Source organism: Ptychodera flava, chromosome 18 (assembly GCF_041260155.1).
Source record: "Ptychodera flava strain L36383 chromosome 18, AS_Pfla_20210202, whole genome shotgun sequence".
In the NCBI taxonomy this organism is placed as follows: Eukaryota; Metazoa; Hemichordata; class Enteropneusta; family Ptychoderidae; genus Ptychodera; species Ptychodera flava.
The window spans coordinates 8,372,760-8,400,131 of record NC_091945.1 but is presented as its reverse complement, the minus strand read 5'-3'; the positions used below and the strand labels follow the sequence as shown (position 1 = coordinate 8,400,131).

Sequence of the window (27,372 nt, the reverse complement as noted above, 5' to 3'; positions counted from 1 at the left end):
CTTGAGTTTATGTCTGTGCAGCAGTGGACAACGGGCCCAAGCCGGGCCATGGCCAAAGCCCTGCAGCTACAGCCGCTCGGTTAAGCTAGCCGACATGTACAGTAATATCACGTACCGTTATTCTTTATTAAATAATCAAGTCATGTAGACATTCTACACATTGATGATTATGCAGTGCGTTCACCTTGCCCGAGCCAGGCAGCCATAGCCACTCGGTATAATGCCAGTCAACATGTAGGCCTATAGGCCTACACTAATATCTCACGTACGGTGATTCTTTTACTAGATAATCAACTCATACGATTATTATCCCAGCAATGTGCCAAGCGCCTGTGGAGATGGGCGGAGAAACTCTCGGGAATGTGGGGGAGGGGCCGTGGTGGTGGGTGTGGAGCTCAAGTGCATTTTTAGTGGGCGGTGAATCATTATGATGCGCCCTCATGTGCTATATGTTGTTGTGACGTCACTTCCTTATTGTTTCCCGCAAAATGGCCGCGTCCACTGGAATGAGAAGACCTAGGCGACCGAATCTCCCGAATATTGTTGCTGTGTAAGTCTCAAAGCGGTCTACCTTCGTCGATACATTGTAGGACATATTGCTGTTTCTTTCAATTGAAATACTGGCACATTTTACCGCAGACTTTGGTTTTTAAAACGAAAAGTATGACAATTCCTCGTCCATGGGAAGCCCTTTCGCAAAGATTCACCGAGACGTGACATCCACACTATACCATACGTCACGGTGTAGGAAACACGGGGATACGTTGTTTAACTGAAGATGTTCAGAAGAAGAGGGGGTAGCTCCCCTGATATCAACATCGATACAGGGTCAGGGCAACGGAAAATGGTTAAAGAATTGGCTGCACTGTTGCGTCATAGTGGTAAGTTGTACATTTTGAAAATTTTCAATCAACATTTGCACATGTTGTGTACGATCAGCTGCTTATCATGTGACGGTAATGCGACCCGACGCACAGCTGTGAATAGGGTGTTAATTACCCACTCTATGTCACGTTGTCGGTCACGTTAATTGGAATGTGAAGCGTTACTTATTTTGTCGTGGTGCTTTGCGGAAATTTTTCTCTGCGTTGCATGAATTCTGTTGACACAATATTCTGATCTGACAGCACGCCCTGTGTGGTACAAAACATGTTTGTCGATAGACGAAATGCTTGGAGTTTTCCTTATTTACCATGACCTCAGTCCGTGTTACGTCATGCTAACAAACACACACAACACTCTCTCTCTAGTCACATGGCCAAGAAATTCTCATAACTATGGCGAGAGGCATCTACTGTCTCTAGCTCCATAGTGCAACCATGAAGCTCAGAAGGTATGAACTCCATGGGTACAACCTAATCCACACGAATCCCAGGTCAAGGGGGACACATGATTTGCTTCCAGAAATCCAGATTCCCGGTTTATGTGAAACCCAGGATCCTAAGATCAATCACATGTAGATGAACCGTACTATCTTTTATCAATCATTGCATGGTTTACCTCCATGATTATTTCAAAACATCTCACCTGTGCAGGTATTTTGTTGTTATGAGGGACATCAGTAAAATAGTCTTTAGATATCCAGAAATTACCACTATACATGGACTTACAATATTTTGTTTTCCATTATACAATACAGACTAGTATAAGTTCCCTGGTAAAATGAGTAATACCCTCTGTAAAATTTACAGTCTTTTACCACCCTGACTGAACATACACATCTCATTAGTTATGTATCGAAGTTGCTGAAATATGTGGTATGCTCCAACATGGTAGATAAAGCAATTTCACTATTCGAAACTCCCTGTAATGTAAGACATGCGTTTGTCTGAGTAGATTCAAAATTTCCCTGTGAGCAAACCCAATGCAAATTCTTTCCTAGTGTTTTGACCATTTAAAATTGAATGCTTTTTCACCATGGTCAGACACAAGTGAATTAAGTGACACTCTGTAGAATAATATAAAATGCCATGGCACCTAACGGTAACACCAATAATCCTAGTAGCACTTCGACTGATAGTTTTAAGTAAAATGAAAAAACTAAATAATATTCTTTTCTATATTTTTCATAATGTAACAGCAACAAGTGGACTGTCAACAACCCCATGTACCTTTTTCTGTCTGTTATAGATGTAGTCTCTCGCACATATGGGAGATTTGCAAGCGCCGACAACGCAAGCCTGGACTAGTATAGTAATGCCTGTGGCACTTGCGGTAATGTGTGCGGCATTCCCAGCTTGTGTCTTCAGCGCTACGCTTGTGAATGCCTCCATAAATCAATAATATACAGAACAGGTACGAGGGACTGTCGACATTCTAAGCAACAAGTGGTACAGTTGTTTGCATGAAATATTTTCCATAACCAACAACAAACTGGTGTTATTTCACACATTAAGGTTCCAGGGGAAAGAACTTCATCAGAAATATTTGTCCATGTCACCTCTCTCACAGGACAAATCATAAATACTCTTTGGTCAATGCATAATTATGGATAAGGATTCAATATATCCATGTGACAAATATGATAATAAAACATTTGAAAATTCATAAACAACACCAATGCTGTATTGACAGTAAGTAAGGTTATGGACAGAATTAGAGCTTGTGGAGAGCCATCATAGCTGATGACAAACTTGATGATGTCATCAGATATGCAGTGATGTCATTCCCAATGCATCAGTGTTAGCAACCTGCAACCTAGAACTACCCTGGACAGTCACTCCACTTGTGTTGCTGATAAGCACACAGTGAGAACATGACATTTTCTGTAAGATGTGCCTCAGGAAGATCAGAAAAGGAAAAACCCAACAGTTTATGTTTTGAAATGACAACTAGTGCTAACCAAGGGTGTTTATTTTGGCAGGGACCGTCCTTCAAAACAAGGCGGGGATACTATATTGCACCAACCTAATCAAGCTGTGTAGACCAGACATTGCATTACTTGTAACTAAACCACATAAAATCTGTTATAATGAAATGTGAAATGGTACATCATTCTTGTATGGCTGTCACATAAAACCACACTCCAAGAAATACAAAGCAGCATTTTCATACAAATACACTTTCTCACCTATGAGTTAGTTGTAAAATGGCACCACTAGCTTTTCATTTATGTACCATGAATAATTGATCAGAAAAAAAAAAATTATGATAAATAATATCTGAACAAAACCTAAAATGTGTGGTGTGTTACCATAGGATCGAAGTGGGGCTTACTTTCAATAAGTACAACATAAACGTACTGATCTAAACAACCATCATAACTTTAAATCTTTGTTGATGTGAAAATACACACTAATCCTTCAAACGCTAGCTCTGTAAAGGCAGCTTTAACCATACCACAATAAATTGGCATGAAGTTATCAACCACTTAAACTCAGATGGTTGTCAATTGAACCAAGCAGTGGTGATGACAGTCTTAATTCCAGTAGGAATCCTCCTCCGGTAATCTATACTCTTCAGTCTGTTCTTGATTAGCAACTAAGTCTTATTAAGAAGATTATAATACAGTGACTCTCATAATGAGTCAGAACATTGTACTGCATGATGGTCAGTGAATGTGTTGTTGATTTATTGATCTGCAAGCAAGATCCAAAAACTTAAGTGTTGACCAATAGGTAAAGAAAAGAGACCTTTTCTCTATCTTCATCCAAAACTTCATCCAGCATATTTCAACTTTTCATAAATGCAATTTATTTTTGATAAAGTAATATAACTACAATCGCTGTAAGTTGAATCAAAATTTTTCTAAAAGATATAGTCCAGCATGTGTTTGTCTGGCTACATCAAATGCTTCACATCATACATGTACAAGAATCTATTCAAGAAATTTTTATTTTAATATGCAAATATCGATACAGATATTTTTTGTGCTCTGCCTGAGATATTGAATATCTACATATCTCTGTAATACAAGAAGCCTAACAACTTCTGTTCAAAACATGCAACTGAAGATTTTCTCAATATTCTTCCAATTTGTATATGTTCTGTGTGTATATTTTCTGCAGTTAGTTGTATTTAAGAGGGAAGGAAGCGCATTGAATATAAGGAAATCTGACTACCTGTTTTCTATAATATTCATTTCCTTATAAAATAATGGCTAACAGCTGACACGGTCAATGTACTTACCAGCAGCTGTATCAAGTTAAATATTGAAAATCAAATACAAAGCATGCATATCGGAGAACTTCCTATTAAATATTCCTTTCACTTTTTTACCATTTCATTCACAGAATAAATTTTGTTACTTAACTGATTAACCCTTTTCCTGCCAAGTTCATATTTCACCATCAGGTCAAGTTGGTGATAACTAGTAAAGCAAAACATGTCCCATTTTTAAAAAGTTATGAAAATTTGAAGGTCCCTGAAGACAGAGATACAGTAAACATGATTTTTACAGACTAAAGCTGCTATAACATATCAAGCCAAGTAGATGAAAATACATACTGTATGGTTTTGGCTCAATACTGCTTTTTACTGACTTGGCAGATGGGGAAATGATAATGTTTGGCAGGCTCGTAAAGGGTTAAAAATGCCTGTATACCTGCAAGCCGCTAAACTACCCACACAAACAATTTGCAAGTATTGATATCTGAAATGTTGAAATCCTGACGTGTAACTTGTTTGACATACCGGTATGTACATGTATATGTAAGCAGTCTTTCTCATATGGTCGCACATCAATCTTGTACATGTAGGAACTGTGTATCAATTGCACATGTGGCTAATTACTGCCATATACAAATAAACCATACAATATTTTATTTTTCATGCTAGGATAAACAGTGCCATTACTCATACTTCAACATACTGGCTGCCAACAAATTGACTTTGCATAACTTTAAACCTGAATCTGTGATAAGATCATGAGGCTCAGATTGTATCTATGGAAACAGGGTTAAGGTTAAAGGTCAATATGTTGGTTTCTCCAATCTACAGTTTAGACACTCAAATATTAAACCCAAACTTCAACATTAGTTCCGTATCCCTATAATTTGCAAGTTCTGATGTTGCATTAAACTTTTCTGTTCAGTTTTGACAAATATTTGTTTACTGAGTAGTGAATACTGAGTAGTGATTAACATTTAGTTCTGTAAAACACAGTTCCTCTATCCCCATGTGGATAGAGGGACTGTGTGTAAAAGTATCAGGTACTGGACTTTTAAGGGGAACTGAGTATAAAGCTATCGAGCACTAAGTTGCCAGGTAACACTAGTGACTATTAAATTTACCTTACACAGTATTTCTGAATCTCAAAGCCCCACTAGCTGTAAGTTCTTGAAATTTGGTGACCTTAAAAATATCTTCCTATTCTGTCCTGGTTTTCTCTGAAATCTACCCTCTGAAGGGATATGGGTTTTAATTGCATTAGAAAACCATTCCTTTCTGAAACATTTGACAAGTAATTTAAAATTTTAATGGTCATTTAATATTTTGATTTCCTGCCATTTTCAAAAATTGGTAATATTATAAAGGAAACAGAACATACAATGTCACAGTTGAAAACATTCAGCCCTATGCATTACATCAGAATACTTTTTGCAGTTTATGTGAAGATTTCAGTGCAGATATGCACAGTATCCATGGTTTTTGCTTTTCTGCATGGGGCTGCGATTTAATGTTTCGGCAAACATTTAATCGCAGTGTAACCTTGTTCAAAATTGCATATACAGTCCCAGCGGGTAGTTAATAATAAGTGTATACATACACCTAAATTAGTACATTCTCACAAATTTATTTTAACTTGAAAGTAAAATCATAAAAATAATGCTAGAAGATATAGCTAGTAGGGCTTTAATTTGATGGGGTTCTGTGACTGTTGCACAGCAAGCCCAGCTTTTATCAAAGATTTCGCACATTACCTTGTTAGCTTGCCTCAATCTAGATATTGTAATTATTTGTCAGAATATCTAATGCTTTTAACAAAATTAATTCCAGCTTTTTAATGCTGATGTGATCAACTGATATATTTTGTCTTCTTAAATTTTGTCCCGTAACACAAAAAACTATATGCCAAAAATTTTGAGATGAAATAGAGATTTATGAGTTTTATTAGCTGTCGAATAGTGTGCATAAAAGCATTTGACAAAGTGTAATTGTACATACAATATTATCAAATGATCATAACGGCTTGGCAGTCAGTCTTCAACCAAGCTTATGGTACTGGTATTCTCCCAGAAAGAGTCTTTACTTTTGAGGTTTGATCAGGTTTCAGCAACATTCAGATCTGCTGTCAAGATAATTCTCACACACACTTCAACATCCTTAGCTTTCAACATTACAAACTGTTGAAGTGATTATGTGAATCAACACCCCATCTTTGTTCGTACTTGCTCTTCAGCTGAGCATTTGCAGATCATGTGTAAAATTCAGCACAGGATAGTGCTGCTTTGACAGATGCAACTAATTGCGTCAGTGTATGTTTCAATTTTACTGCATTCATGACCAAGGTTTACAATGTTTAAAGTATACAAAAAGTATCCGGATGAAAAATTTTAACTTGTATCAGCAGAGGGCATTTACAGAATGGTTAACACTGTGACTCTGTCAATGTCTATGATATGTTCCATTGGTGCATACATTTAAATTCCCTGTATTCTGGATGAACATGGCTATGAGTGATTGCTCTTGTAAAACAGCCTTAACTCTCTGTGTGGAGAAGGGATATAGCTACACAGGGCATCATGAATCCACAAGGCATTGAAACAAGTGAGGAATATGGAGGGTTTATTTAATTATCCCATGCATAGACCCAGTTTTCTTTGAATAACCATTTGACCCTCCCACTTTGAAGTATCAGGAACTTAAAAATAATTTTCAAAGAGTAGATGCTGTTTGTTTATGTCAAAAGTAGTCAAGGCTCAGTATCCAGCACATGTGGAATGTGGATTCAGTGAGGTCATACACTCAAATCCATCATACTGTACTAGTAGTAGTAGTATAGTTTTAACAGGGTATGTGATAGAAATATGTACATTCAAGTCATACAGTTGGTACAGTAAGAATATAACCAGATAAATTCCTGATATGCTGTCTCATATATGGCAGGGTTTTACATGACGCGCATTTCTGCGTCCTTTACGCATAAAACCGGACACAGGACCCCTCAAAAACTAAACTACGCGTCCCTTCGGACGCAGAAATATCTGTTGCTAGTGTACATGGTGTATATCTCGCGAAGCTGCTGAACATGTAAAACACATCCCAGTAAACCTTACCGACCCCATACTTTAATGGAATGCCCCGTAGTGCATTGGCCCCACTGTTTGATGACCAATGGTACCCGCGGAAACAAATTTTATTACCGTAAAAAGTGACTTTCAAAATGTAAACTGATTCTTAATTGGTCGATTTCTTGTTTGCGTCGATTAACACATGTTTATGCATCATGGCGGGTCGTGTCAAACACCCAAAACAGGCCGATCTGCGAAAGTTTTTCGGCGGCCGCAGCAACCAGCACGATGCAGGTTTGGTCGAGGCCGAAACAGCAGCTACGCCATGCGATACTGATACATCAGGTCCCCCGGCCAAGTCAGCAAAATTACGAACATTCAACAGAAGTTGGCTCAATAGGTTTAAATGGCTTCGATATTCTGAAGAGCGAAACGTCATGGAATGCGATGTACGTTTGAAAGCGAATAGGTTGTTCCAATTTTCAACATTCAACTCTCACTCGTCATCAGGACTCGAAAAGTCATCTCACAAGTGTTAAAATCCTAAGCTTGAGGTCGCAATTTACTACTGCTTGCAAATCTGCAGAAGACCGGCAGTTGCAGGGTAAGAGTAACGAACTCGAGGCGTACGCAGCACAATTACGTACTGTTTTGTTTACCTGATCGCTAAACGTGACCTTCCGTGCGATGTATTCACTGACATCTTGCATCAACAGAATCTGAACGGCTTAGACATTGAATATTACAAACGTCCTCAGATAGTTATGGAGTTTGAAGAGTGTATTCAACGTGTGATCGAGAAGTCCCTGATTGATAGTATACATGCAAGTGACTTCATCGGTATAATGTTTGATGAGACTTGTGACATTACCGTTCATAAGAAACTTGCTATATATGTTCGATATATTCAGAATGGCGAGGCGAATGTTTCTTTCCTCGGTAACCAGCAAATTACAGATGCCACTGCTGCAGGGTCGAAACCGCCTTGATTGAATTTTTGATTAGGAAAGAAATCTGTGACGCGGCCGTAGACAAAATATACGGACTAGGAACAGATGGGGCTGCCGTAATGACCGGTCGTTTGAACGGGTTGGGTGCAAAATTAAAAGCCAGAAATCCCAACCTTGTTCAAGTGCATTGTGTTGCACATCGATTGAATCTTGCTGCTTCTCAAGTAGGCAGAGATATTGAATATTGCAAAGAATATCATAATATAATCCATTCATTGTATAAATACTTCAATAACTCTAGTGTGAGATATGACAAACTTAGAGAAATTCAAACTCTGTTGAATGGGAAGGCAAAACAAATAACTGAGCCTACATCTGTTCGCTGGTTGTCGGTTGAATCAGCTGTCAAGATGATTTTCATCAGTTTTGAGCCAATTGCCTTGGCACTGGCAAGTGACAAAAAAGGGGGTAAGGCTGATGGAGCTGCTGGCAGAGTGTGAACTCAAACCTACTGGACTTGGAATTACTTACCTTCTTGTCAATTTGCCAAATTTGAATACTTGTTCAAATTTCACAACGTTGTGAACTTGTCATTAAAGTTATGAGATAATTTCAATCATGGATAGTGTTCTTTTACTTGATCAATGAGGGCCCTCAGTATGAACTAGAATTTTCATGTAAGAGTTATTTTAAGAAATGTGCAACCACTTGCCGTGTTTTAATACTAATTGAACACATTGAAGACCATGGCATGGATAAACAATAAAATATTTTTGTGAAATAAATTGGGACCCCCATATTTTGATGTAGGACTCACATTTTCTAACACCAGGGGTCCCAGGGACTCTCAAAAGTAAAAAGTGATGTAAAACCCTGATATGGGATGTCTGCATTGGGTATAGTAATCTAACTTCTGGCATTTACCAATTACTTCACTTTCTATGAAGAACTATTATTAAAATTACTTGTGAATAATTTTCATTTTAGGAAATAAAATCCTTCATGGAAGTGGAAAACTCTCCTTGACAACCAATTCTCTGACTTATCTCAATGATTATTTCAACGACATCTCTGATGGAGTCCAGAGCAAGACCCAAGACAGCAACCAATCAGCTGATGACGGGAATTTCTATCAAGACATACAGTTTCTGTATCAATTCATACAGCAAACCAAATCATTGAAAGTAAGTGTGTCCCATCGCAGTAGTGTTCCTTTTAAGAAATTGTCTATTGATAAAAGTGAGCTGTGTTGAGTCTAGTTGTTATGGGGGTAGAGTCTAGTTGTTATGGGGATAGAGTGTGGTTGTTATAGGGATATTTTCATGTTCCTTCAATGCAGGAAAATGTTTTTGTATCACAAAGATAACACTCTTAACACCAGCCACAATTTTTTTTTACGTATTGTTTTAAATGATGTAATTGGACTTTAGCGAAGGAAAATGGGGCAGTATAATTAAAGCTGAGAGGAAAGCTAGATATTAAAAGGTGATCAAGCAGGCTGGGCCTTGTCCTTGGTTTTCCTCTCATTGTTATCAGTGCAATACATTTGCTACTATTAAGATATCAAACTCCTGTGTCAACGGAATATCGGCAACATGGATCACCTCAGGAAAAGTAAAATATTAAGCGTAACACGGTGACAATGAAGTTTTGGTCTGAAGATTTATACTAAAAGCATACTGTTTAATTCAGGGTGTTATTGGTGTCCATATGGTAGGTCTTGCTCTTAACCTGTTTGCGCTGTTGTACAAATGTATTGCACATCAAAATCATATGGTTCACCAAGGTCAACGAAAAAGGATTTGTTTTTGAATGCACAGTTGCAATTACTACTTCAAGAAAAAAATCACCATCAAAATTTAGATTTTCTGTTATCTTTGCTGACCATAAGTGTATTTTGTGTCCTGTAATTTCATTATGAATGGGCGTTTTTGACCTTGGATTGTGACCTTAAGTTCCATCGTAGTAACAACCTTTATTCAAATCAACATAGCTAGAACAACGTTTTGTGACATTGACTAAAATGTCATTGATTCCTAAAATAAATGTCCAGATGTAGGTATATAATCAGGGTTCTATTAGTGTGCATTTTGAGAGCCGATCAAGGGCATTGCTGGATGGTAACATATGTGTCCTTAGCCACTCAGTGAAAGTGTACAAAATAATTGATTTAATAGAACTGTCATTCACTCACAGTTATAACCACTTCAGATCAGGCAAAATTGAAGGCACATAACAATGAAATGAAGGACATTTTGCGGCATTTTCTCATTGCATTTTACTTGCTTAATAATGACAACAGGTATGGTTTGAGTTAATGTATGCTGTTAGCAAGATATAATGATTTAATTTCTTGTATGAAAATGACTGAAATTAAGAAAATATGTAGACACAACAGACTGCAATAACAGTAAGGACAAATCAATGGTATCTACAGAGAGTAAAGCTTCAGGTATTTGTATCTACCAGTATTTTATGTTCATATACTAATAAAATATTTTCATTTTTGCTCGGTTGCTATATACCTGCTTTAGTTAAACATTAATGTAATTTTCATTTGGTTACATCAATGCCATTTTATCAGAATTAACACCAAAGATGATATATTCATTTCAATTGTCAGAATGACATTTAGTAGAGAAAAGACTACATCATTTGTATTTTGAAAAGATGAGTCTCAGATAATTATTGACAATAATGTTAAAATTTTCATGATTTTTCTTCCTTTTTGGCTGTAAACATTTATATGATCCGCATTTTCCTAAGAAGTAGGATAATGCTCAACCATGCATGTATCTGTATGAACCAATGATGATATAGTAAAAATTTATGCGATATAAAATTGATTAATTCAATGACACTCAATAAACTTTAATTTGGTTTTCGTAAATTTACATATTGTTCTCTTTTCACAGACAAAATCAGTATTACCAGTATCTTTTATTTGCTGCTCATAAAATGGAGCAATAATTTTGCCATTTTTTCCCACACACATAGGTTATGCATGGTACCAGCACTATACAGGGCACTGTCAATATCTGCCATTGTGAAAAACTACACACATTAGAAATCAAGCGGGTACCACTACATTTGTTGACTGGACTCCAGGCTTTGAGAACTCATCTCAAGGTTCTGGTGTGTACGAGATGTGTACAGACACTAGAGGTGAGTGTTAGTCTTCGATCTGGACAACCTGTCATCCCTGCCTAAGTTAATGGATTGATCCATTTGAATGGTGAATGATGGGCTGTTCTATTATGTAGAGGTCTGTCAGGGTTAGTCAAGTTGATTGTACCAGTCTCTTGGAGGTACAGTGATTGCATTATTTCTTTATTTAAAGGTGATGATTAATTAAGACTTCAAAAAAACTGTTTATTTGAACAAAAATTCGATTTTTTGAAAGTAAGTTTTTGAATTTGAATGATTCTGCTATTATTATTCCTGAGAGCCTAGATACAGTTGATTTATTTTCCACACATTCTTGCGACATGATTACTGCCGTCTGCTGTGTTCTTCTTGGCTCATAGATCCTTCAATCTTACTTTCTCATGCAGTTTTCAGTTCTCTCAGTAAAATACCAATCAAATTTATCAAATTTAAAAACCATGCTGAAATGTAATAAAAATTGCAATATATTTTAGCTTTGGTACAGTGCAAATACTACTATTTCTCACTGTTTGACTCAATTATTTTTGCTGTCTTGTAAAATATGTTTCAAATGTTTTTAACTATTTCAGGAATTATTTTCATCTTGTGGTGGTGACAAAAGCTCATCGCAGGCATGGCCTGAATTACATACAGTATGTCTCAGCTTTAATCAGATTACAAAATTAGATGACTCTCTGGTGAGTACAGTCTCAGTTGTGTCTTTCTTAACGCTTGAATTACCACACAACAATCAGTTGTCACTCTATTGCCTGTCAAGTTGTGAATTGCTCTGTTAGCTGCTTTGCCAAACAGATTTTGATAGATACGTTTTCCTTTGAAATAAAACACAAAATTACAAAAATATAGAGAAAGTTATAGTAGATGGAAAAGGTCCAAATTTTATGATTTTTTTATGATTAGAAAATTTTAGGGTCAAAAGCTGATACTCAGCTGAGCAGATTTGCAAATTTAGTTACTCATTGGCAGATTTGGTATGAATTTTATTAAAGGTCTATATGTACTCAATACAATGCTAAAACATTATCTTGATATGACTATTATTGCACTGTGTGAAACAATCTCACTTGATAAATGCTCTATTCTCAAAGCTAAATCCATATGATTTCAAACAAAATATGCAAATGAATATGTATTAAAGGTAAACACATCTAATTTGAATATGCTGCATATGAGGTCAGAGGTCAACTGTGACCATATTGATTTGAAAAGTCAATGACTTTTGAAGTTTTAGAAAATATAAAATGCTTGTTTGATGGTAAAATAATGAGAAGAAAAATGTCTTGGAAAAATGTTTGGTTTCTATTTTATATTCAAATAAACCATGATATTACATATTTATTTCTTTTTAAATATTTAAGTGTTCATGTCAGACAATTGTCACATTGCAAGCAGAAAATTTTTTGTAGATGTAAAAGTTGCAAACTATCAAGGTTGTCTTTTTAGTTTTAAAAAAGACAAATATTTCATGGAGAAAAAACATTGATGAATTTAAAAACACTAATAATTTTTCAAACTGAACTGAGAAACATTAAAGATGTGGAAAACAGAATATCTTTGTATTTTTCAGGCTGAGTCTGAAAGAGGCTGAGTTTCAGATAGATGTGTGTGTCTGTTCATTAATTTCTTTGTTTTACTTTGTTTATTATCTTTCAGAAATTACTGACTGCAATTCATGTTCTAGATCTTAGCCATAATAGCATATCTGATGTCAGCTATTACTTAGAGGTAAGAAAATCTAGTTTTAATGTTAATTTTTGAAGGAGCTAACTTTATCATGTGTCTGAACATGGCATAGTAGAAACTATTACATAAGATTGAATAAAATTGTGCATCTTGTGTTGAGAAATCAGTAGACGTACTAGCAAAAATCAAAAAGGTTTGTTATATTAGCTGTCAAATGAAGAGTTCCGGTCCAAAAGTACCATTAAATTATAAATTCATAGTAATCACAGTGATGCCTTTGTTGGTTGTGCTAATGGGTCCACTCAAGCAACATACCAACAGTCTTGTAAATATTTGAAAGTCTGAATATCTATAGCCCAAGTACCTTAATATCAATGGTAATAAAGCATCATTTTCACCATTCTTGTACGCATAATTTACAAAAGTCTCAAAATTATTTTTTTAAGGTAGATGGTACCTCGGGGACAGATATTCAAATTTTCAAATTTTTAATATTTATTTCTTTGTTCTTTGAGTAAGAAAATTCACTGACTTTGTTTTCAGAAAATTGAAAATTGTATTATTTCTCATAGACTTAGCACAGGGATGGCTGCCATTTGGAATTTCAAATATCATTAAATGTTAGGAAATTTGTGTCCCTAGTACCAAACTTTGCACGGTGATCCCTGAGTTTTTTCTTGATTTCATAAGTGAATGGTTGAAAGTTTCATTGAGGAAATTTTGAGCAAAAGTTTTAAATCTTTAATTTTGAGGTGCATCTTACCTTAAGACAAATGTTTATGATGGAACATGATGTCATTAGAAATCAGCTCTACAATTTCTTTGCCATATTTTTTTTCAGTATTTGTCAGAGCTTACTCATCTCAATCTCGGATACAATCAACTTGAGAGAATACCATCGCTCTCCATTCGGGCAAAAACCAAACTTCAGTCACTGGTCTTGAGGAACAACAAACTGGAAAACTTACAAGGCTTGGAACAGTTCCGGAATTTACAGGAACTGGACGTGGCCAACAACTGCATTGTAGAAGTAGTGCAGTTGATTTATCTGTCCATGTGTCATCTGATGACTAGGGTAAGAATCTTTCAGTTTCAGAAACTAGTCCTCATTTTTGCAAAATGAAAACTCGTCAGAGACTTCATTTTGCCCTAAAACACCTCGATCAATATTACAAATTCTGATTAAAAACAAGTCAAACTATTTAGCATAATTTTGATATTGCAAAAATAACAATCTTTATTCAGACAAGTGATTCATATTGAAAGGATGTCATGTCAAATCAGATAACAATTCTAGGTTCATTGAATATCCGGCTGACCTTCAACTGAATTCAACCTGGTGGTTTTGAACTTATGAACCTCCAGAAATTCAGAGGATTAATCAGAAAACAGCAGATGTACATGTATTTAAATGAATAAACAGACTGCCATGTGATGGTGTAGGTATTTTTATATAGGGAACCTTTCGCATTCTCCAGAACTCAAAGTTTATTAAAAGTTAAAGATAAGTAGGTATAACGTAAATTGCCCAAGACATAACTTTTTCTGTGTTGAATTCTTTTAACAGTTGATACTTCAGGGTAATCCGCTGTGCTTCCATCCCAGTTATCGTATAATTGTTGTCAAAAATTTATCTCCAGCAGTTATTACACAAAAGGTAAGACATTTCTTGTTTTTGTATTCTCATAGAAATTTTAACATGATGAGAAATGTGTATATTACAAACTTGAACGTTCAGAAGAAACAACAGATAAAGTGCTTCACAGTGAATGATTTCATTTGAAATAGCATTGCAATATTTTTTAACGTACCGATGTAAATATAACGAAAATATATTTGTAAATATATTCACACATTAAGGAAGTATGCACCTCAAAACTGTAAGACCAAAACTTCCCTTTTGGAAAAAAAAGAATAGAAGTCAAGGATCACCGTGCAAAATTTGGCACTAAAGAAATAAATTCCCAAATATCTACCGACACTTGAAATTCAAGATGGCCACCATCCACATGTTAACTCTGTTGGGAAAAATATAATTTTCAATTTTCACAAGCATAAGGGGATCAAAACTTTATCTGCTTTATAAACCTCAAAATGAACCCAAACAAGTGGTACACTTAAAGTGTATTTGAAAAGTTTGTGAGGGTGAATATCTGTCCCTGAGGCGTATTCTATCTTAATATAAAATCTGCTAAGACTAAAGAGATACAATTTGAAGAAACTACAAAGCCACACTTGCAGTAGCATATGAAGTACCAAATCAACCATTCAATTCCTAGTGTAGACATTAACAAGAACTTATTGCTTACAGTGAGAAACAAAACTGACAGAAAAAGATATTATGTGCTCAGCTGTTGAAAGCTTTAATACAGACATTATAGGAAAATTGTGCATTTTTGAAGACTTGGTGTGTGTGTTTCTTTATCACAAGATATTTTTCAGAGAGATTGTTAGGCCACATATTTTGGAAGTAGACCTTCACTCAAATTGTCCAATTCCCAATATTCTTGATACAAGACAATAGTTCATGCAATTAAAATAAAATTCATCTTGTAATTATAAAACTTTCAAAAATTTTTGCTCACATGTGTAACATATTTATTTTTAACAACCTTTCTAATATGAGAGTAATTCACAATGCGTTTCCTCCCATTATAAGAGAGATAAATCACCATTTGAAATTCAATCTTGAAAGCAGAAATTGAAGTAAATGTGAGAGGAAATTTCTAGAATTAAAGAAAGTGAAATAGTCTCTGTCAGAAATGGTCAGCATGTAGCCATAAAATACAATATACAGCATGAAAGTGTGGTACTTCAAATAATTTGACGTATGAATCATCAGAGTGTTGCTAATCTAGATTCTGTGTGTGTTACTGTTTTGTAAGAATACATGCATACATCCAGAAATATTCACTGATTAAAAAACTGAAAGCATGGATTATGTGATTTATTTTAAGGTCTATCTTGACGGGAAAAGACTCAGCAATGCTGAACTCAAGGTAAGCTCAGAACTTGACACTATCTGGTCAATGAAGCCGCAGTGCTTCATACAGTTGAAGATTTGAATTTAATTTTTTCTGACCTCCTTGTTTTCATTTAATGCTTTTCTTTAAGGTAGTATGCACCTCAAAAGTGAAAGACTTAAACTTTTGCTCAAACCTTCGTAAATGGAGCTTTCAATCGTTTTTTTTACCAAATCAACAATGAAAAGCAGGGGTCACTGTGCAAAGTTTGGAACTAGCGAAACAAATCTCCCAACATTTTGCGATATTTGAAATTCAAACTTGCCTCCGTTCCTATGCTAACTCTATGAGGGAAATTAAATTTTGGGTTTTTGAAAAAATTAAGACAGTTAAAATTTGTCTTACATCAAGAGCTTTAAAATGAGCCCCCACAAGTGGTAGATCAGAAAAGAATTGTAGAAATTTGAGAGTCCAAATATCTGTCCCCGAGGTATGTTCTACCACTATAGAAAATGATCCATTCAAAACATCACCAAGTACTTTTACTTAAACGTCTCAAGTAAGTTAATGAAGTATTATGTCAATTTGATAAACCTCATTTGAAGTGAAACGTTGAAAGATTTGGGATTGAAAAGTGAACTAGTAGAAGAACATTTATGTTATTGTTTGTAAGTCTATTTTGAATTGTGTTCACTTGATAATAAGAGAATGCTGAAAACTTTTCCTGTTGATTATTGTTAATGGTAGAACTCTATTGTATTGCAGTATGTACCCAAAGGTGATCTGTACAAGTTACGAACAGCGGCCACAATGTTTGAGGCATCAGTCAACAGTACAGATAGTTACTGGCTAGATTCAGGTGCTCATCCATCATCCTGCACCAGTGTGTTAACTGATGATGACACCGACCCTCTGGTTCACCATATGGCAAAGTCAGGGTCAAAGGGCAAAAGTTTAAAGGGCAAGAGGTCGTCCTCCAAGAAGAGCAAACATCGGCAGCCAGACATTGATGAGCCAACAAGTGACAAATCCCAGCCAAGTTCAAGAGGTAACTAACAGCGCTCTGTATCAAGTTCAAATGTGAATCTTTTGACTTTTGACTCAATTTTGTTAACACAGTTTTAGGTAATATAATTGTACGCAACCATACATCAAACTACTATCGTTCAGAATTCAAAAAAGATGGCAAACTAATAAGTTTAGAAATAGGCATCACAACACATATAAATGTACCGGTATGCCAATTCGTTAACTTCATGCATCATATCATTGTCCATTTTGTGCCTGACATGTGACATAATAAAATTTATGAAAATTGTACTAATGAGTATAGTTTAAATATGTAAATGAAGTGGTAATGACTCATCATTAGTAGTGAACATTCATGCATAGTGCATTCTGAAAACAAGTCTACAGGCATTGAAAGAAAACGAGTGATGTACGGATAACAAAATGTTTGGCATTCTATTAGTTTCATCTGATGGACTGAACCTCTCGTATTTTTTCATCCAGCATCAACGCCTTACATTGATGGTAGTGACATCCAACAGAGAGTAGAAACAATCAGAGAACAGCTGGGACCAGACTGGCTGGTTGGACTGTCAGCAAAACCGGAGACACACTACCCAGCAGAAAATGGCGGCAAAGCTGAAACAAAAGCCGAAGTACGGGAAATTCAGACTGTAGAGGGCGATGTTACAGATGCACCAACTCCAGAGGGCGCATGTGAACTTGAAGAGGATGAGTTTGTCATACACCATGAGAATCCTCCTAAAATTAATGAACTTGATGACATTGGTAGACCAAGAATTTTGAGTGCAACATCTGATGATGGAAGTATGTTTTGTCTTTATTGTTTTTGGTAGCTTATATGAGCCATTTTCTCTCAAATACTTCAGTATTTCATGAAAGCTCTGCAGCAATAATCTATTTGACAGTGTGCAGGTTGTCGTGTAGCCACAGATATGGTGACAATATCTCTTTCAGCAAGGGAATTGCAATGACAAATTTAACTGGATAGTATCAAACTTTGGTACGAAAGTGGAAAGGTTGATCTTATTTTTCATATATTTCTTTCAGTTGTTGGTGTTCCATTCATCGTAACAGCACTAGGAAAAAACACCAGCGACAACAGAGAAATTCTTCTGACAACCAATGAGAGGTCCATCCAGGAAAGGAATCTGGACGGACAGATTATTGAGAAACTGGACATAAAGAGCATCCAGACCGTGAAGACTAGTTTTCAAGTGATAGCGGACGCAGTCGGTGACAAACAAAACTGTGTACCCGTGGTGTCACTCACGTTCAACTACATACGAAGAGATCGCCAGAGGAGAGATTATGTCATGGAAGATGAGGACAATGCTAAAGTAAGTATTTAACTTCTGCTGGTATTTTCCCATACAGCGGCAATCCTCAATCCCTGGTTCTTGCATCAGTGCTTGTTGACATTTACTATGTACATGATGTTGGTACTTTGTTCTCCTTTGAAAGCTCTTTAATTGTACTGAATGGTACATCTCAGATAACTACTGTGTTGGAAATCAATTTGTATTTGTATGGATGGACTAATAACGGTAGGTAACTCTACCTTGGTTGTCTTGTCAGAAAATTGTGTAATCACAATGAATCAGTGATTCATCAACTCTAGAGTGGATTGATATCCTTTTAGATACTCTGTTGACATTTGTTCATAACTCCAATTAATCCTTTGAGTGCCCAAGTCAACGTTTGTTTCCTTGATGGAATATATCGCCAACAACTTCTTTCAGATGTAGACAATTTTTTTTCAGATTTTTCCCAAAATTTTGGTCAAAAATTGTAGCAAATGGAAAGTTGTGGCCATTTGGTCCAAAACTACCAAAATGAAATACAGCAAATTCATAAATATTGGTAAGATGTTATAGTTAAATTTTGGTGGGAAAAATTACAGCACTCAAAGGGTTAATAATGATAATTTGTTCTTGTCTCAAGAATAGTCTTATGATGCAAAGTTTATCATCATCAATTCCACATGAAAAAAACGCAGTCCCTATGACGTGACCTATTTACACTCTTACAGTATGCTGTACTCAACCATGCTTGCACTACAACTAGTCTACAATTAATATTTTTTTGCTGAAAACTCAATGCACTATTAAATACAAACCATTGACAGGACATGAAGACAAAATGGTTCATGTTCTTTTACTTTTTCTTGGCTTCCGATGTAAGATGTTTAGTTTCAATTCTGTGGTTCACGATTCAGATTTGAAGATTATACAGGCTGTCCTGCATGCCTTCACAACGTCAATACCTAGTGTATCACAAATAACTCCATTCTCAAAATCTTTTTCCAGGCGTTAGTTGAACTTTTTGCACCTATATTGGAACAAAACCAGACCCTGCCCGAGGCTCTTCAGAAACTACAATGCATGAAGTGTTCCAGTGTTTTCCCCAAGAATCAAGCTCACAAGAAAATCCAGAGATGCAAAACTCCAAGTCAGCTGAACACTTTGTCTGACGATGAAATGATGGGATCTAGTCCAGGTGAGAATCAAAATAGCTGGTAGTATTCAAAAAATCTGTTATAATAAACCTGAATATTATATTATGGCGTGCTGAATGACGTGCCAACAATGGCAGTTTCAGTTGGCGGTAATCATCTAAAACATGCCGTACATTCTTCAAAGGAAAAGAGCTCCTTTGTCATTGTGTATTGGCATTTATACACAGTACAAGAGTCATGTTGTCAATGTTTACGTATTGAAATGTCTGTATCACTACATACATTGCTGCAATTTTTAACCCTTTGGATGCTGTAATTTTTCCCACTACAAGTTTAGTGCAACATTTTACCAATTTTTATGAATCTGTTTGTAAATTTTTTTGATAATTTTGGACCAAATGGCCATCACATTTCACTGGCTACAGTTTTTTCTTAAAATTTTGGCAAAAATCTGAAAAAAATATTGAGTGGGGTATATTTCATAAAAGTGACAAAAATTGACTTTGATGTTCAAACAGTTAATGGCCCTCTGATGAATTATCAACCTTTGATACATATGATGAAGTTAATTCAAGTTTAACAACCCTTGGATTATTAAGCACCTGTGTGTATCTATAATACAAAAATTCTTTCAATTCATTCAAATTCACACTGTAGCAAACAGTTTGAACCTGAAATCTAATCCTTTGTGACTGTGCTGAAAATGAATTATTTTTCTTGAGTTGACTATGTACTAAGAATCTGGCTGCTTTTGTTATCATGTAAGAATGAAATGGAATGTTTGATCAATAAGCTGATGGGAATTCCTCTTTGATTACAAGGTTCATGAAAGAGACTCTTTGGATAAAATTCAATGTTCAGTTGAAGAGAACTTTGCCAGGAACATTTGTCCAAACGATTTTGAATCAAATTAATGTAATTTTGTGTGGAATTCATCTTTCAGAGTTTGACTCCCTACAAGAAATTTCTGTGTGTCCAAAATGTGGAAGTGAACTACTTGTTGAAATTGAGCAACCAGCAGCCAATGATAGCCATCAGTCTACACCAGTTGGTTCATATGGATCCATGCATTCTGCACAGCCATTGGCTACATCGTCACCATGGAAACTGTCCAAGTAAGTGTAGACCCAGCGGCCATCTTGAAAATAATCATATTCTTTTACTCAGCAATTCCAATTTGATATTTTCATTTCATTTATCCCCATTATGGAAGAGAACAGTATTAGCAAAATAATCCGGGATATATCCAACCTGAGTTGAAACTTGAACATAGTTTACAAACAAAGATTGATCTTGTTCTTGACAAAGGCAAAAGGTCATCAGAGCTCACTCTATGTGACCACTATATTTAGTGTATTGACAGGGGCATAGCATTTCACTGTTACCCATTGAACTATCAATAAAATCTCTAAAACAGGCAAAGCAGCTATACACAGCTATATACGTATAATTTGTTCTCTCATGCCGGGAGTAAAGTCTCTCTGATTGCAGTCCATCTCTCACACTTGGTAAAGGGTAGTGCATACCTCATCCTACTGTTGGGCTGTCACCCGTTGGATGATGGATAGAACAATAAATAAATTTTAAAAATTTATATCCCTACAAGGAAGGAAGGAGATAGAAAGTAGACAAATGAGAATACAGCAAAAGATGAAGCTTACCAGCAACACAGAAAGGAAAGCGTTGTAGGGAAACTGAAAGAACAGACATTTAACCTTCTCACTCACATTTCCTTCTGTGTAAGCAGTATGCCATCTATTTTTAAAAATAAAGTTATGAGCCACAGACTACAGAAAGTCTTTGATGCGAGAAAACTTTCAGTTATCATTCAGCAGTTAGGAGATGATGTCAAGAAATTTCCAGAGTTTTGTAAGTAGACTCAAAGAGTTCAGAAAAGTAATCAGTTAGAGCTGCCACTGTGACATGGAGTAATCTGACTTCCCTATAGAAAATCACAGCATTGGGTCAGACCATTGTGATGTAAGATTTAATGTAGGGTGAGTTTGACAGAGTCTGAGGGTTGTATCGACTGGAACATAAATTATTATAACATCTCAGCGGACTTATATTTCTATCAAATTACAGAAACAATTCATTCACTGACTCATCAATGCACAGGACATCATCATCGGAATATCTGACAGCTGATAGTAATTCAATGACAAGTCCAAAGACCAAACAAGTCATCATGGATAATGAAACGGTATCCAGCACTTCCACGCTGACGGCACTGTCCTCCCAGACGGACAGTGAGACAACAATCAAGGCCTACTCCACGGATGATATCTACTCATCACAGCTGAAACACATGGAAAAGAGAAATCTTGAACTCGAGTTCGTTGAGAATGAAATCGCAAAATCTGAAGTTTTCAAGGAAAAAGAGCCTGTGATTGAACCGGCAACTACGTCTCTAGAGGGAGACCTTTACGAGTTTCGGACAGACAAGGCTGTACAGGAGCTTCTTGAAAAAGGAGAGAGTAGAGATTCTTTCACTCAGAGGTACTCCTTAGTGCCGGCTGATATGCTGAGTAGTTCCGATAGTGATGGATCAAACACTGGCAAAAGATCATCAAGTGGCTCAACTTCGAGAAATGAGTCCAGAACGAATTCTCCGGTGAAATTACAGAGATTTAGGGAACTTGTTCCGGGTGCAACGGAGGATTCCTTCAGTAAGTCTGGAAACTGTGAATACCCTCCTGGATTTCCTAAGGAACCAATGGAATCAAGTGTGACAACACCGATTGAAAATGTGGCGTTCGGAAGAGTTCCGTCAGAATTGTCGTCTCAGGGGGAGGCCACACGTCATGGTGCCGCTGACTTTAAAAGCGACAGTGATGTGGTCGTATTGCCAAGTCCACAGCAGAGTTGGACTTCCAAGCAGAAGAAACAAGATGGCGTCAACCGAAGAAGTAGCGAAATAATTGACAGCAGTAGCAGTGACATCGCAGTGCTGAGCAATCCCAGCCAGAGTAGCATAACCGTACTGGCGTCACCGAGCAGCGACGTCATGCCAAGCATTTATGACATGCATTCGAGCACAGTCAGCGCAGACAGCTCGAGCGGGAACAGCTCGTCAGGCGTTCCGCGCAGCATCAGTTTAAACGGATCAGCAGTCGGCAGAAACACCAGCGCAGAGAGGCTTTACAGTCCAGAAAGTGGAATCTATGATACGAACATTACCACGCAGGCTGAAATGAGCCCCGTGTATTCGGAAGTCAACCCAAGCAGTGCAATCACACCCAATATGTGTGCAAGTATGGTAGCCAGCATTTATGAAAGGACACTCGACTCAAAATCAGATGACCTCTTAAAGCAGAACCAAGGAGAGAAATCATCATCTCAAAAGGAAAATGATGACTTAAAGTACATTACACCCTTAAGCTCTCTAAGTAGCACACCAGTGACAACAACATCTATAATCTCAAATATCTTTGAGAGAAGCGGTTCTTTCCCAGACAGTCTGGACTCTCAGAAAACTAACCTTTCCGACTCGAAATCCGGAAGGTCGCGGAACAACGCATCGTCTGCAATCCAGTATAACTATGATGATTTCACTGTGGTGGATCATCGGCTGAAACTTCATATCATGATGACTTTCTTTAAACTTGAGGATGAAGACTTTGAATGTTTGCTGAAGGTAAGTTTATTTTTTAAAATTTTCAAACATAATCCTTAGAAGGAGCTGAGTGCAGTATTGTGACTTTAATACACACAAAGGTTAAAACAAATTTTGCAATGATGGACACTTCCACAGACATTTCTCCATTGATATCGTACTGAGCAAGATGGTTGTATGAATGTGGGTAGATCTATGTTTTGTAAAACAAGAACAGAACTCTACGAAAACATAGGAAACTCTACAGAAAATATTGGGGTATGTTTGGGCATACCGTTCTCAACACGACAACGATGCTCGGAAATGCTGAGCGCACTCGAGTCTGTTCGTTATATTTCCGGAAATAACCGATCTTCGTTCTGAGAACGGAGAACACAACCCTGGTCTGATCTGGGAGCAGACGAGAACAAATGGCAGAAACGAATGGCAAAATAATGGAATGTTAGTACCATGTTGCTACTGTATGAAAAACTTCAGATCTCTGGATACAAGTCAAGATAGATGACTTAATATTTCAACGTTGAACTTTCACTCATGTGATTTTTTTGAGTGTTTTCGAAGATCTTTGAGAGAAAACTGTTGTATCTTTAGTCTGGCCCAAGTAACAAGCGTGGAATAGCTAAAATATCAAAATTAAATATCAAACCAATGCTGAAGTGCAGTATCTATCATGATGGTACTAATACTACAATGTCTTCAATGTAATATTGTGTATTTGGGGTAAGCTTATGCATGAACGATGATTAAAATATAGCGCTACCACTATACAAACAGTATCTCCTTTATGACAGTTGCCTGTCTCCAACATCATCAATCACAATTTGTACCAAGTTCTGCCAAAGTGAGCCTTGTAGTTTGGTTGTTAAGTACAAGCACAGCCTTGGAAGCTCACCCTTGTCAGATGTTCTCCCGACGAGAACAGTACACCCCAACGCACCAAGGAAACAACTATGGTATATTGCCCCCTAGACTGAAAGTTCTGTTGCTTGAGGGCGCTCCTCTCTGTGCAAGCAACTATCTCGATCTCAGAATTTACCAGTTCACCAGTGCAGACAACCATTGCCCATGAAATAACATGAACAAATTATTGTAACCTTTACAGTTCATTTTAAAACTAAATTACCTTTTTTTGTGTTATTATGGTTAGTTGCATCTATTTAAGACGTTTTCAAAACTGCATCATGGACGAGATTTGCGTGAAAGTAAAATAAGACATTACGGAAAAGCTCCATTAACTTAGGAATACCCTACTTCCCTACTTAGTTATCAGAGGATCAATTTCACAGACCTGCCTTTCCTACAATGGCACTACAATGGCACCAGCTGGATAAGATAAACATAACAATGGAACATTCACACCTTGGGGGATTTAAAGTCTTCTGTTTGTCACCCGAGTTGGTCAGGCAAGGACCCACGGGTTTCAGGTACCATGCAAGTTAATGCAGTCGTCCCCTAATGAAGTTAATTGTGATGCACTGAAAAATCACTGATATTTGTCATCTGAGGAAGTGAAAGACTAGCACTTTCCAATTGAATACCTATGTCTTGTAAAATGTAAGGTATTTCCATGGACGTCAGGAATTATCTGCTTATTGAATCAGATTTCTCAATTGTAGTCATTTTATTGCAATTTATTGTAGGTTCCAGTGTTCCAGTACTCAAAACAAGAACAATACCAGGCTCTGTTAGTGGTATCAAGTCATATCGTGTATATCCTAAAAGTAACAAAAGAGGAAAAGTAAGATTAAGTCTTTGAAATTTACCTGATACTACAATCTTTCAGACTTCAGGAGTGGCATGTATTCCAGTTCAAGCCTTTTAATTGCATGCACTGAAGCTGTTGTGCTATCATGCAGCAGTCAGGATACATTGTACTGTTAGTGCGCCACCATTAGTTCAATGTGGGTCATTCTGCTGTTTATACTGATTCGGCTATTGTACAAGATTTTGTGTATCAGAAGCAATCGCCTATTAAACTCAACCCCAAGCTGGTAGCTTACACTTTGCTGAGCAAAAACTTTGCAAAAACTGTTCTGTCAGTTTTAAATAGATAAATAAAAAGAAACTTGCTACATTGTATTTCCAAGTAGTATGTTCCTTGTGTGCAGTGTGAGAAATAATGCTGAAAATTACATTTCTTTATTTTTAACAAACAGAGGAACACCTGCTGACTGGCTCAGTAAGAAGGCCCAACATCCCATCGCAGACCTAATGTATATAGATATTGGTTTGTGTCACCAGATGTTCAGGTTAGAATTTACAAATGAGGGAGGCTGTTACACGTTTTTGGTCAGAGACTTGGACAGGTGTCAGCGATTTATTGAGTGCCTTTCAGGTGAGAGATCCCAATAGTAGAAACATCCTGATTGGTCTAGATGCACCTATGCATTTGTTCTGAGAAAGAGATGGCCAATCAGGAATTGCGATTTAGGAGTACACAAATTGACACATAGTGTGTATTTATTATGTTACTTATTTCTGTGCAACCCTTCACTTATTACATATCCTAGCTGTCAAATTCTATCTGCTCCAACTGGACATATCCACATATCAATGATGAATTGTAATTACTGATAAACTATCATTTAAAAACAATTTTCTAACCATTAAGTTTGCACATGGTTTTGTATCTAACCAGACAAATATGGATTCTAGTTTTAATGGCAACTATATCATTTTGACTGAAAATTTTATCCTACTTCATCCATCACAAATAAGAAATATTACAATTAGCTATATTTCAATGACTCAAAATGAAGTTTTCAATATCCTGTTTTTGTTCTTCCCAACTTTTTTTTCTGAAGATAATCCTTACAGTTATGTTTTTTGTGATAACATTCCTCCTGTGTACAGGTATCATTCATAAAAATTCAAGCAATAAACTGAAAGCCGTGAGTCAGGAGAACAAGTCGACGCTGTCTCACATAGTTTCCCAAATATTTACCCAGCAGTCTGATGAAGGCTTGATAGAAACAGACACCAGCGTCTCCCTCTATCTTCACGCCTATCAACAAGCGACAAACAAACAAGGTGAGAATGCACAACAGAGCTTTGAAGCCCAGATCTGAGTTTGACTGCTGTCCGAGGATATAGATAGCAAATTTATGAACCTAGATAAAGTTGATCTCCTCGGCGTGTGCAGTCAAAGTTTGACACTTTCATCCCCGTTTTCAAGTGTATCAGTCCAACCATCCCATTTGAAACAATGGGTTTGACCAAAGTCTAATGGTGAAAGAGTTTATTTGTCTGTAGTTCAAAAAATAGAGTAGAGGGACAGCTGTACATACAGAGATAGATAAATATTACCATCATGATAAAAATTTGTGAAATTGTCAATTATTGTCAACTGCTGTCACCACGTCAGTCTAATAAATGGTTCCATTTGACTCTAGAAATTTCATCGTGGCGACATTTTTTACAAAGTCCTCATTGCTATCCAAATCCCACCCTGTTTCTCATTTTTCAGACACTGACTAAACAGGGTTAACATCCCCATGTGCTCATTTTACAACAAAGTTGTATGGATTTCCAGACAACGCATACATGTACTGAAAATGAAACTCTATGAGATAATGCTGAAAATATCATAATATCTGTACACTCCCTGTACAGCATCAGGTTTGGTACTAATGCAGGAGTATTCTTAGCGGCATTTTCGTGACAACCTTTTTATTATACATCTTATGTTCATGCCGTAGATGTCAATTTAGCTCTGTTTCAGCTGTTGTCATACAAGGCCAACAACAATATACCACAATTTAAAATACCATAATGAAGCATGTTTTAGGATGGACATCATGAATCTCTTGTAGAGCATGTGTGAGACAATCTTGATTATCGCCCGTCCAACGGGCCCCTTGACACCATTGTAAGTAAATGTACAAAGGTGCCGGCAAAAGGTGTTTTGTTTCACAGCACTAAAAAATTACCCATAATTCAGTTTGATTTTATACACACAACGTTGGAATTTTTATAACTTTTTCTGTTGGGCCAGAAAGCAATAATGTAAAATCTCAAGATATTGATTAATTAATTAACTATATCTATTAAAAGTACGTTTAGATATTTTAGTGTAAATTTCAAAGAAACAATTAAATAACCATAAAAGTCACATTCTGCAGATACTACAAATGCCATACTTTTGGGCAGCAAGTTATGACCAACTGAAGGGGTCATTCTCTGTGAAAAGTCAGCATTGTAAATTTCTCCTGTCTTTCTGTTTGGAAAAAAATCAATATCCTTTTGTTTCATAAAAAGGTGCAACTAGTCTCCCTACTTTCCATCACTTTATTCTGTATGGCTGAGGACACAATCAGTGGAACATATTGCAAAT

The 27,372-nt window shown here is 36.6% G+C and overlaps 1 protein-coding gene across 1 annotated transcript in view; it reads left to right on the top strand.

Moving 5' to 3' along the window:
- Window positions 1-473: 473 nt before the first annotated feature.
- The window catches only part of LOC139116760 (serine-rich adhesin for platelets-like), a 64,840-nt gene continuing 37,941 nt past the window's right edge, over window positions 474-27,372 (top strand). Inside the window, exons 1-17 of the mRNA XM_070679405.1 lie at window positions 474-881; window positions 9,110-9,306; window positions 11,120-11,287; window positions 11,860-11,967; window positions 12,944-13,015; window positions 13,815-14,048; window positions 14,541-14,630; window positions 15,931-15,972; window positions 16,702-16,984; window positions 17,449-17,772; window positions 18,016-18,305; window positions 19,275-19,464; window positions 20,367-20,538; window positions 21,509-23,060; window positions 24,680-24,777; window positions 25,196-25,374; window positions 25,893-26,069. Coding sequence (XP_070535506.1) covers window positions 779-881; window positions 9,110-9,306; window positions 11,120-11,287; window positions 11,860-11,967; window positions 12,944-13,015; window positions 13,815-14,048; window positions 14,541-14,630; window positions 15,931-15,972; window positions 16,702-16,984; window positions 17,449-17,772; window positions 18,016-18,305; window positions 19,275-19,464; window positions 20,367-20,538; window positions 21,509-23,060; window positions 24,680-24,777; window positions 25,196-25,374; window positions 25,893-26,069 — 4,279 coding nt within the window. The 5' untranslated portion in view covers window positions 474-778. The remainder of the gene's footprint in view (window positions 882-9,109; window positions 9,307-11,119; window positions 11,288-11,859; window positions 11,968-12,943; window positions 13,016-13,814; window positions 14,049-14,540; window positions 14,631-15,930; window positions 15,973-16,701; window positions 16,985-17,448; window positions 17,773-18,015; window positions 18,306-19,274; window positions 19,465-20,366; window positions 20,539-21,508; window positions 23,061-24,679; window positions 24,778-25,195; window positions 25,375-25,892; window positions 26,070-27,372) is intronic.